Source organism: Hemitrygon akajei, chromosome 6 (assembly GCF_048418815.1).
Source record: "Hemitrygon akajei chromosome 6, sHemAka1.3, whole genome shotgun sequence".
Classification (NCBI taxonomy): domain Eukaryota; kingdom Metazoa; phylum Chordata; class Chondrichthyes; order Myliobatiformes; family Dasyatidae; genus Hemitrygon; species Hemitrygon akajei.
The window spans coordinates 163178126-163190816 of NC_133129.1; the positions used below are offsets into that span (position 1 = coordinate 163178126).

General features: G+C 38.2%; 1 protein-coding gene across 1 annotated transcript in view; it reads left to right on the forward strand.

The window, feature by feature from the left end:
• Positions 1-12691, forward strand: part of alx4a (ALX homeobox 4a) — a 35536-nt gene that overhangs the window by 13961 nt on the left and 8884 nt on the right. The window contains exons 2-3 of the mRNA XM_073049687.1: positions 5341-5639; positions 8952-9077. Coding sequence (XP_072905788.1) covers positions 5341-5639; positions 8952-9077 — 425 coding nt within the window. The remainder of the gene's footprint in view (positions 1-5340; positions 5640-8951; positions 9078-12691) is intronic.

The window sequence follows — 12691 nt, forward strand, 5'->3', positions numbered from 1 at the left end:
GGTTGGCAAGGACGGTGCCGGCTTTTAGAGTCTTTTTCTGTGCTGTAGGATTCCAGGACTCAATTTCCGGAAATCCATTGATGAAGCGAATCATTGTATAAGGAGTTAGTACATAAGAGTGGTGTGAGGTGAAATGTCATTCGTGATTTTATTGAATGGTGAGGCAAGCGAGGCCAAAGAACCGTTTCATTTATCGCGATTCGATGCAAAATGGTGTAGCCAGCGCATAATCTGGGGGGGGGGGGTCTGCAATCATGTCCTGGTATCTCTTACAAGTTCTCAAAGTATGGGAGAATCAGCCGACTAGAATTGCATAAGTAATCTTCATATGTTGGGTCAAGAGCTTTTATGGTGCTGCGATAGACTCCCTTACATATATGTTACTCCATCTTCAGTGAGTAATATCACTCCATTGTGCTACGAATCTGCTTCCTAACAAAATCAATGGATCCAGATTCCTGATTACGTCGGTACATCTCTTGTTCAACAAAACCGTATGTTTTCTTACATAGACCTAATTTACCCTGCAATCTACATTCAATGCCGTATCACCAAAACGAAAAGAAGTACATTTATTTTAGACTCCTTAATGACACCATGAGTGTTTCCGACTCCCAATATAAAGTCTACACATGGAGCCCTAGTCAGCTGGCGCTCCCGAACATTGGGAGCTCTAAACATCTGTTTCAAAGTGAGATGAAATAGACCGCTTCCATCTTAACGCTCCTCTGCGAAAACAAAGCCAAGAAGGAGTTGATAAAAATTAATAGTTCACAACTCTGCTCTAGAATACCCGTTTGAGATCGCAAAAGAATGGCAAAAAACATGCTGCGATAATCTGAATTGTGATTAGTTTTAGTTAACCCCCAGTGTGCTATGAAAGTTTTAAATCGTACTTGCAAAATTTTAGATCCAGTGAATGGACGGTAAAACTTTTCCGAAGCAAAATTCTGCAAATTCAGAGTGCACATTATAGCCTAATTTACAAAGCGAATTGTGTTAAGCAAACTTGGGCCAACGCTGATCCAGCGAAATGATTGGTAACGTTCAGGTGCTTACTATTTGTGTTGAAAACATTAAAAACAACGTATTGTGTTTGTGTAATTGCAGTCAGTATCTTTCTGTTGCATATAAATCACTATTTATAAGAATTTGAGAATACGCCACATTGAGAATATTTCTTTGTTTTTGGACATTTGATTTCGAAAGGCAATCGAAGAGTAGTTTTCACAATTTTATTAATCAATAAAAACCTTGCAGCAGATGCAGCCTCAGGGCACGACCAGATTGTGGCAATAGTTCCAAAATCCAGTCTAATTGTATCTGTTTACGCTGTGGTGAGTCTTGTCACAACAGACTCTAAACTATCTCCGCATCATTTTGTACCGTGCATGATACATGGTAAGGTTGTAGCTAGCTAATTTCTCACTGTAATATAAGGGGGCGGGGACATGCTCTGGGATATTTGCACTGATTTTCAATGGAAAATGGATGAACACAGGCAAAAAGTCAGATTGGAAAATTTCGAATGTGAGCCATATACATATTCTGCATATAAACCGAATGGGTTTCGTTTCGTGGCGTCTCTGAAACACGCCTACAGATGAGATTTCCATTGTAAAATCTTTTGAATGATTGTGTGTGAGTGAAGTGCTGGGAGCGGCTCGACGCTACACGTCCTAGGAATAGGTTTCTTTGGGGAGACTGAGGACACATGGGATAATGACGCATTTTCTCTTGGCTTTTTCCGCTCCTTAAATCATAGGCTGAGGGGAGAGCGAGTTCCCGGCATCACTTTCACTAAGGGGAAAAAAACCGCTGATAAAACACACATTGTCACTTCTGCTCGCTCTGGGCAGGGTATCCCTTGCGTTCACATCCTATTCGGAAATAAAAGGACTTTTAGCATCTTGTTGAGCCGGTCAACTGTAGAAGCTCCACCGTGGAAATCAGACTTGATTTTCAATGCGTACTATCATAGAGGCTGGAAGGTAAGAAAGATCCTTGTTCTGAACATAAAGAAGTCGGTCGCTCCGGGATAGGAGGGGATAGGTGGGTTGGCCCTCGCTCTTTTGCAATCAGTTTGTCCACTGCCTCCTACAATGCAAATGTGAGTACACTTTCAAAGTGCTTCATTGGTTGTGAAACCCTTTAGGATGTTCCGAGGTTGCAAAAGGCGTTAAATGAGAGTCTTGCTTTTCACAGTGATCCAAGAAGTCAGATTCATGCAATGTCCGAGACGGAGATTATGTTACCAATTCACCGACCGCAAGCAAAAGCCTGCGATGATGATTGATACCCGCTTCTCCTAAAGGATAGAAGCAAGAATACTCAACCATTTACTGGATTTTAATGAAATATCCCACTATATAAGACAATATAAGCATTTAACACAGGCGGCACTTTCTCGCTGACAAGACACGCAGAGAGTTCAGGAAAATAATGAAGATTTTTTTCTCAACAATCTAAATCACGCCATTGTAGTAATACAGCTTTGTGCCTGTCTTAAGTAATTTTCTCCCTTTTCGTTATAACGAAACGGTATCCCGCATTAACACTGGAGATTACCGTTGGTTGTGTAAGATGTGCGCGTCGTCTAGTTTATGCATATAACCAGCAACGTTCTCGAATCCAAGGATCATGTTGCTAATACTGTACGAAGAAAGTGAAATATATAATCAGACAAGATAGAATTAAACTGAAGTGGCCTTACGTGTTTCACAAGGTACTGCTTTCTTGTATTGTTAACTGCACATTGTGGCAACAGCAAATTCAGTATAAATCGGGGCACACTCGCCGCCAGTTGTGTGTTTACAGACCAAAAATCCGCCTGCTTGCTGAAATGCGGAACGTTAAATAGCCCGTAGGCGGTTGTGCTAAAACATATACAATATCTCAGAGAAAACATCACGAACAGCTTATCTTCATTTACCGGGTGTGGAAGGCTATTCGAAATAATGAATCAATTTAAAATACCTTGGGATAAGGGGTTGAGGTGTGTGAGTGGCGGAGTGGGAGTTAGGGGCCGGCGGTGAGAGAAGCACAAAGATAATCATCAAAATCCGCCAGCAACCTTCCAGTTGCGGATACAATGTCCATACTAGTTAGGAAACGGTCAAGGTTTAGCAGGAAATGACGTTATTTGGTAAACAACTAAAATGTATTCAGAAAAGTTTGACAGATATTATTAAGCAGGAAAATTTCAATTTTTTTTCTTTTTCCGTTCTATTCGCTTTTCCCGCCCTCCCTAATGATGCGAATGAAACGTGAAAGTTGGAGGATGTTGTACCTCATCACCGCTTCTCATTAAATGCAGAATTAGTAATTGATGTATGTCTACTAACATTTTTATTTAATCCGAAATGAATGGCAGTCAAAAGGAAACAGATATTAACCTTCAGCTGGTTGAATTATGCTGTTTTTTTTCTGAAGTAGGACTGCACTGGTCAAAAGACGCTAGGAATGGTGTAGGGGCCTCTGCTTCAAAATGGCTACATGGGAGATATGAACAATTCTATCTACATTGATGGGCGCCAAATAAAGAGAATAACATTTGTCTACATAATGCAACTTTGCCTAATGCCAAGTTGCATTATTTCCCCACATCATACAAACCCTCGAAGCAAGGCCCAGAAACAAAGCACAGAAGAAGACAAACCTGGGAAGCTACTGACCGAACTTGTGACCCCGATGGCCAAGTCATCTACTTTAATGTCTTTAATATATATTTGACAGATAGTTATGATTACCATGACCTGGGGTGTGAGTGCGGTAAAGTCTTGAACCTCTATTATAGTTGCACTGTATATCCAAAAAGTTGTGTCCACATCATATTCCTGCTGCAGTTATATCTTTTGCCACATTAATGAAGATTATATTTACATACGGGACTCCCATAATCGGGACAACAATCTAAATAAATCCCGATGAGAAAATATTACGTTTCCAATTTGATATGTTGTGAACTTAAGCATCGACCAAGGACGTAGAAATGTCACATGCTATCAATACCGAACACATGGAAATATTCAACCCTTGTCAGAAGTTCCTCATGTTTGTTTCATGAAGGAACTTAGTCTGAGAGATGGGTGACTTTCTTCGTTGAATGAAGCATTAAGGGCGTGCGGCGGGCAAGAGGAGCGCCGTGGTGATTTCGGAAGAGAACCTTAGAACTTAATCCCCTATTTCCATGGCAGTTGGAATGCTTATTTTTGGGAATTTATTTGGATAGGTCAGCAACATAAAATCCAATGTCTGATTAAGGTATTCAACAATAACATTTACTTCTAAGGAAGCAGTATATCTGGAACATAATCATGATTGATTAACAGGAGCTCTTAGGCAACCCGGGGTTCTCACAGACGAAGTAGAATCGTGGAAAATCTAAAAGGTTTTAGCCATAAAGGCACAGTATGCAGAAGATGGCCGTCACAGTCTTAGTACTGTGGTACTGATTAATTTTAGTGCTGGCTGTGTATCTACAATTAATGATACTTGTTTTCTTAATGAGACTATTTTTTTTAGAAAGTGCTTTTGATAAATTCATCACTGTTCCTTGATCATTTACTTGTTATCTTCCCGATTTATGTTTGCATTCGATCAAAGCTGTGCCATGTAAAATAACTGTGTGAAATTATCAATTAACTTTTATGTGCATTAAATATCTTCATGGGATGGTAGCGTTAAGTATTCAATTGGTATTTGGCGATAAGGGCTTACATTACTGTAATTACTCAAAACATGAACATATTTTAAGTTTGACTAAGTCTTAATTTCTCCGAGTTCAGACTGTTAAATAATGCATACTCTGGTAGTGGGACGAGTCGTGTAAAACAGTTTATCAAGTCATTTCTAAACATAGGTACAAAATAGAAAAACTGGTATGAATGTAGGGTTGATAACATTGCAATAAATGAACGCTTTAAGTAATCATTCGGCGACTATGCTGTGAAACTGTATCACCATCAGGCAAAAACGGCGTCATTTTCACGAGTATCTAAATTAAGATTTTTAGAGGGAGGGAAAGGAACTTATTGGGAGGAGACATTTCTTGGCTGTAAATCATTGGTTGTTAGACGCCATTTTCAATTTTGTTTAACATTTTCTGGCAAGCTTCCGAATTTTAGTGCATTAGATTTAAATAGTGCTGGTATTCTTTTAAAATGGGAATTGCCCGTTATATTTATTCCAGTATAGACCGTTTGGCGGCAATATTCGTTTTAGGTAGGAATGTAATTCAATACTCAAAGGATTAGGAGATGAGAGGATTACTAAAGAGTGTATTTTAGACGTAAAGATATATCAAATGTTTCCTTTAATTCTGACCTTGTTTTTGTTCAGCTAAAGACAGCCCACTGGGAGAGTCGGAGTTGCCCCAGAGCTCAGACCCTGCAGTGATGGAGAGCCCCTACCTCAGTGTTAAAGAGGCAGCAATGAAAGGACGCAACAGTGAGCTGCCCAATGCCATGGAGAAAGGCGACAACGACAGCAACAAGGGCAAGAAACGCAGGAACAGAACCACCTTCACCAGCTACCAGCTGGAGGAACTGGAAAAGGTTTTCCAGAAGACGCATTATCCCGATGTTTATGCCAGGGAACAGCTCGCACTGAGAACGGACCTAACAGAAGCCCGAGTGCAGGTAAAATGTGAGCGCCGATAATAATGTTGGGGGGACGAGGGCTGACTTTAGCAATAATGCAAACAACGCCATCCGAGTGATTTGAGGGAGATCAGTAACACGGAAAAACAAATATATCGAAGAGCAAACCATAGGATAACTTCAAATTCTATTTATTTCTTCAGAGTCTCAGAGGAAACACTGTAGCTTCCTATTAAACGCCGGTGGGATAAATGGTCGTTGTTACTCCAGGCGATTCTTAGTCCGATTAGGGTTAATCTACAAATGGTTCAAATAATTCTCTAAATAGTTTTAAATTGCTCACTGCGCACGTCGCTTAAGTAACATCCAGCACGTCGCTTAAGTATCAGCCGTGGAGCTTTATGGAAAACGGAATGGATACCTTAAAGAGACATATTTCCCCCACAATAAAGACTATTTGGTATTGAAGGAATGCCAGTCAGTACACGTTTCTATACAGAAACAGACATTGAAATTTAAGGAAGGCTCAGTGTTACCGGTTTTTATCAGGTTCTTCAAAGTCCTCAAAACAGTCCCTCTAACCGAATTGCATCAAGTGTTACGGACTAAGTTTCAACAGATCGTTACGGAAGCAGTCTATTTAAAAAAAATCAAACTCTACCGTAAACAATATAGAGTACGCATTTATGATAGCGATCGAGCATATATTAGCCCTTCAAGAAGTTTTTCTAAAACTTCTTCTAATGTTGCATTTGCATTATTACAACATGCTTCACGCATAGTAAAGACCCAGGAAGATTCGTCTGCATTTTTAACAACAGACGTTGGTCAGGAGTAACTTCTGAGATACTGTATGTGGAATACGGTTGAGCGCCAATGTTTAACATCCTTTGATATATATATATAAAAGTTTTATACTGTATGATTATAAATCTTTAGCGGGATTACAAGTTCCTTGGGTCATGTTGCACTGGGCTGGGAAAGGACCTAAATCGAACTTGACAGTAGATGGATCCACTCCTGGTGAGAAACCGAAATTTCTCGGCACTGCAGACTGTAGTAGTTGGGTTACGACGTTTCAAACCAATGGAAGGATAGCCAAACCGGTGACTGGGGAGGGGGAGGGATTTTCCGCAGGAACTTGGGGCTCTTCGTATTTATGTGAATCATAGCAACTATCCTGAAGAATCTTCGCAGTGATAATTTTGCTCCATTCAATCCCTGGAATAAACAGCGACGTACGCTTGCGTTTCGCTTGATTTTATTTAGAATTGTTATTACAATTGCATTCACTTTATACTGTTCTTTCTAAAAAACAAACTCGTCTCCAATTCTAGAAGATATTCAATTTGGCTAAAAACCCATCCACCCCCACAAGTTGCAAAGATAAGCATTTTTACCAACTGCGCGCCAACAAAGTTTTAGGCTAATATTCACATAGTCCCATAAAAGTTTTTAAAACCATACAGGTCTGTTTCGACAGATACCGGATCGCCCGAAACACTGGAACACTGTGCTTGCAGATCTGTTTACGTAAGCTGTAATAATGAAGTCGAGTGAAGGTTCACATATACTGTATATATAACTCCATCAAAACACTGGAATTAAGGGAAGTCAAGGCAGGAAATTAAACATGCAATGAAAACATTCTACAGCTTAAGACTTTACCATCAAGTGCTCTTGTTTCCGATCGTTTTAGAGATAAAAGATACCTTCTTGCAGCCTTGTCTTTCATGGGTTCTCTTTTTGAATATCTTTCCCTGTTTGAAAACCATCTAAACGTCCACAATTTCTAATGAGACTGAGAACGAGGTCTCATTGGCAGACTTTATTTTTCCCATTGCCTTTTCTGTGTGTAGAAGTGAAAAAAATAGACACGCGCTGAGTCTCAAGGCTTGGATTTCAATCCGAATCTATTGGCACTGCGGGGCAATCACAATCATAATCAAAATCAGGGATTGTCTTGGTGATCTATTGAAACAGACGTTCACGTAACTCAACTCAGAAGTACAGCATCGCAAACCATTTACTGAAATCTATAACGCATTTTTACTCTATCACCTTTGATAGATTATGCCGAATGGCACCGTTAACATTAAACATACAGCTTTAAAAGTTCTAGCAATACTTTTATCTTCACTGTTTGATTTTCGAACGAGGTATTCATTGAGGTGTAGTTAAGCTCAGAACTCTGACTAGCTTATTAGATATGAGTTAACGGAAAAGATAATGCCCAACGTGTTATCAGTGTAAGTCTACAAGGTTTGCAAAATTCGCTACTCCACAGTATTCTACGCATTTCCATACACAGCTGGGGCCCAGTTTATAACTTGTTGCACAACTCCCCGTGAAAAAAATTCAAAGAGTTTACTTACTGGAGATTGGGTTGTTCCTGGCAAAAGTAGAAACTTTTTTCTACTTTCCTTAGTCTTCGTTTTCCACACGTTAAAATTGACCAGACCAACTACGATCAGTGGAGTTGACATTGTCGATTACCGCATGTTCAAGATTCATGCATTATGCAGTTCGATACTAATCAAGCCGACGTAAGCAAACTTCGTACACTTCCATTTATCTTTATTCCTGTTGTAAATGAACAGCGTCGCCATTCTATTGCGCGGGGTGATAGATTTGATTACCGGAGTTATCAGGCCATCTCCATTAAGCAGGCCGAAGATTAAGTGATTGTGAAAGTAAACGGATATTATAGCCATCTCTCGGTGAAGTGTTCTCGTCAGTGACTGAATTAATAGAGTTACATCAAAGGCAAACATCTCTCTCATTAAAGTGTGCGAGGCAAAGCAAGTGAGGAAGTTAACCTGTACCCAGCTCTGATGTGATAGTCCGCTGAAGCCACCCCTGCCACCGTATCCATTTATTTCTCAGTCCTCAAGTGGATTGGTGTGTTTCCCACCTCAAAGTCTTTTGATCATCGCAAGTGGGTAAAAGAAACTTGATTGACTTCTCATCACATGCTTTCCAAAATATCATCACTGAAAATTATTTAGCGTCTAACTAGATTTATTTAAAAACATGATGACAATTTACATTGTTCTTAAAATATCGACAATAATAGGGCTCATTGACAATATGGTTAATGCAATATTGAAATAGAAGCCTTTTGTTTTATACTCGGATTTAACTCTGGCATCGCTGGGCAATTCGGTTAAAATTTAACCAATCTTTTTTAAAACACGTTTTCTGGTTGACAACTTCAATGTAATGTAGAACAGTGCTCATTTCAAAGTGCTCAGATTTAAGCAAAGTGCAGTTTATCTACGGCTTACAATGTCCTGTCTGCGCGTATCCTGTAGGAAATAGAAATTACATCCTTTGTTCCATTGCCTTTAGGTTTGGTTTCAGAACAGAAGAGCTAAATGGAGGAAGAGAGAACGCTTTGGGCAGATGCAACAAGTTCGGAGTCACTTCTCCACTGCCTATGAACTACCCATTTTAACTAGGGAGAACTATGCACAGGTAGGCATAGCGCACGCTGTTTGAAATCAGTTTTCTAATACCGTGGTAAATTCTATGAATGCCGAATACACCCGATTATCAGGTAACAACTACATCACCGATATGTGACACTGATATGAATTAGGTTGAATGCTATTTAACTCCTTTTAATAAATCAATTATGTGAAGTGCTGAAATGCTACCTTTTTATTCTCTAGCTTTAATGTGTTTAATTCTGCACTGGCTTCAAAGTTCAATAATGTTGCATCTGGTACAAAAACTATCGAATTTCTTCTTGGAGCAGCAGCATGCCACAATTCATCATCTGCTCAGAACGGAATCTGCATACACTGAAACTTCTTCAGAATTGAGAGAAACAAATAATTATGAATGACAAAGTTTGGATTTTGCGCCGAGGTTATTTGTGCTGGGGAATAGTTACTACCGGTCTGAAAACTTCAAGAGCTTCATTACTGGGAATAGTATACAGCAGATGTTGAATAAAATCAGATCCGTTGTGTTCTAATAATTCCACTACATGTATTTATTTCATAAGCAACTCCAAGTAAACATTAAGTTTCAATTTATTCATTTCCACAAATTCACTAAATGAAGGGCGCACCTTTTACTCCCCATTCCCCAAACCGAACATATGTGTCTCCTTACCCTCACCACCTACTCCGTCTACAAACATCCAATTTCATAACTGGCAAATTCTGAGCTGCTGCTATCTAGATAGTTAATTGCACATATAACCACCTCTTTACTATCAGAAAACCAGCAGTGGTTTTCTTTCAAAATTAGACGAGAATTTTTTAATGGCCTTTGTTTTCTTTGACGTAGGGGCATGGTTATAGTAATACAAATCTGTGGTAATTATGTCTGGATGCTCTCGGAAACATAATGGTAAACACAAGAGATTCTGCAGATGTTGGAAATCCAGAGCAACACATAGAAAACGTTGGAGGAACTCAGCAGGCTAGGCAGCATTCCTGGAAATGAATAAACAGTCAACGTTTCAGGAGGAGAGACCCTTCATCAGGACTAGAAGGTCTTGATCTGAAACGTCAATTGTTTATTCATTTCAGTAATAACATAATAGAACAGGTTAGGCCAGAGTTTCATTTTGTCCTTATGTAAACTTTTATACGGTGACTACATCGTAATCTGCTATTCAAATATGTAGTTTTATGACAGCATCACTATCACCTTTAAAGTATGGCATGGAGCATCTGAATTTGTGTCCTGCTCTTGTGGCTTCACACATGTCAAGGCCAATGGTTCAGTTAATGCTGACGGAGCACTGCCACATCTGAGATGCATTTTTTTTTGTAGAGGCATTGAAAACCCAGCTGGGCTAAGACATTGCACAACCCAATCACGAAGCAAAGGAATTCTCCTGAATACCCAGGCAAATATTTATCCCTCGTATTTCACTCTTTGCAGGAGCTTTTGCACAAATTGGCTGTTGAATTTCCTGAACTACAAAATCAACTGTACTTCAAAAGTACTTAATTAACTGTAACCTCTTGGAGTGAAAGACATCATATTCAGATCTTTGTTTCTTTGGCTTTGAAATCTTGGCATAAAACAACATTAATCATAGGTCATACATCATTGCAGATTAAAAGAAAAAGAATTTTCACTACTTCTGTACAGATATCTTTACACTCTATCTCTTATTTAGCAAGTTTACAAAGACCATTCTTTTGCAAACCATTTCTCAAATGCAGTGTACTATAAGCGGCTACAAATTGTGGCTCACTTTTTGTTGAAAGACTTAGCCATAAGACGACAAATTAAGAATTCCCAAGATGACTGGAGTAAAAACGTACTTATAATTTTAATTTTGATGACTTCATATGGGATAATGGCAGAGAAATCTGGACAAAGTGACTGAATATTAACTTTAACTCTCAATAATTAACATGCCTTAAATTTTAGAAAATGTTTTGAATTACAAAATATACTCAAATGTGTATAGTTAAAATTAATTTATTTATACAATAGTTATTAAAGACAGACATTGAAAATAATATAAATAACACATAGAAAATACTCGAGAAGTTTAAAGGAATGTTGCGAGATTGGCAACCACCACCATAATTAGCAATACATTAGCTGAGAAAAATTATTTTAAATGACTTTTAACCATTTCATAACAACATAAAAAACTTATTTATACTTGTGTACACTTCAGTAGCTAACATTATTGTATCAGGGCAGTTACTGCACATTATTTGTCCCTTTCCTCAGGTATTTCATCTATTCTAGAACAATGTAATCCCTAAGAATGTTAGAAATTTAAATGTCAAGATTAACTGCACTGTAACTCTAAGATTAAAACTGTTTACAAAACCAACAACTCAAAGGCCCAAAGCCTTTGCAAAAACATTCTGCAGATGCTGAATATCAAACATAAAAAAAACACAAATTGCTGGAAATATGCAGTACATCAATGGGCTGAAAAAGAGTTAAGAATTCAGATTAATTAGGGTCTTGGAGCAATAATTATTGCTCCCTACTTAGATGCTGACCAGTTTGCTGTACAACCCATTTTAATTTGTATTCCTATACGATTTAATTATTTCATTTGTCTCCTTTCCCAATTACACAATATTACAAAGAGTAGCCAACATTTCACTGCACTTATGCAACTTTTACAGATAAGCCTATCTTTCAGATCACTGTGGTGTTAAGCTCAAGCTGAACTGAAGTAATTGCTTTTGAAGAGTTTTACTTTTTCGTAGTCTGTCCATTAATAAAAATTACATTTTGTTCAAATGAATTTTGCAGTTATAGCTTAACAGGAGCCTTACAAAATGGAGCAAGACTTTTTGATGAAATATTGCATTCAAACTATTTCAAAAGTTTCAAGCTAAATTAAGATGCTAAATGTACCTTGACATTCACAGTTTTACCTTCACAGTGGGACCATTTTTTAAAAATTCCAATTGATACCGTAGTCAAGCAGTGCTAGATTTTCGCTTCTATGGAATCTCGCAGCTGCACTATCAGCATTCAGCTTGCAATATCAGTGTTATACTAGCTTGGTTTTTTTTTCTGCAAATATCATAGATAAAAAATCATTGATACACTTTCTGTAAGTTCTTCTTAGTGAGTTCAATGGTTCAAAATTATAGACGGTGCAAGTGCAATTTTATAATTTATATGCAAAACAATGTATGTGGTCTGGCTCTCTGATAATTTGGGGAGTGCAACAGTTGTCCAACTCTAAAGAGAAACTGAATGAGGCACCAGGAGAAGGAAATCTCAGCCAGTTTAGCTTTTGACACAATTTACTGATTTTTCAGGTGAAATTCACACCAACATTAAAAGGATTATTCAAAAATAAAATCCAATCAAAAACTCTTATGATTAAATCTGCAGCAGGAACCCATTATGATGTGACATACTGGGCAATGAAATTCCATTATGATTCTGCCTGTATTGATGCAAATTTGGTTCGAGGTTAATGCGGATGTTTTAGGTGTGTGTGTGTATGTGTGTGTGTGATGTTTTAGGTGTGTGTGTGTGCGTGTGTGTGAGATGTTTTAGGTGTGTGTGTGTGTATATATATATATATATATATATATATATATATATATCAGGAAATTCCAGTATTTTATTTTCAC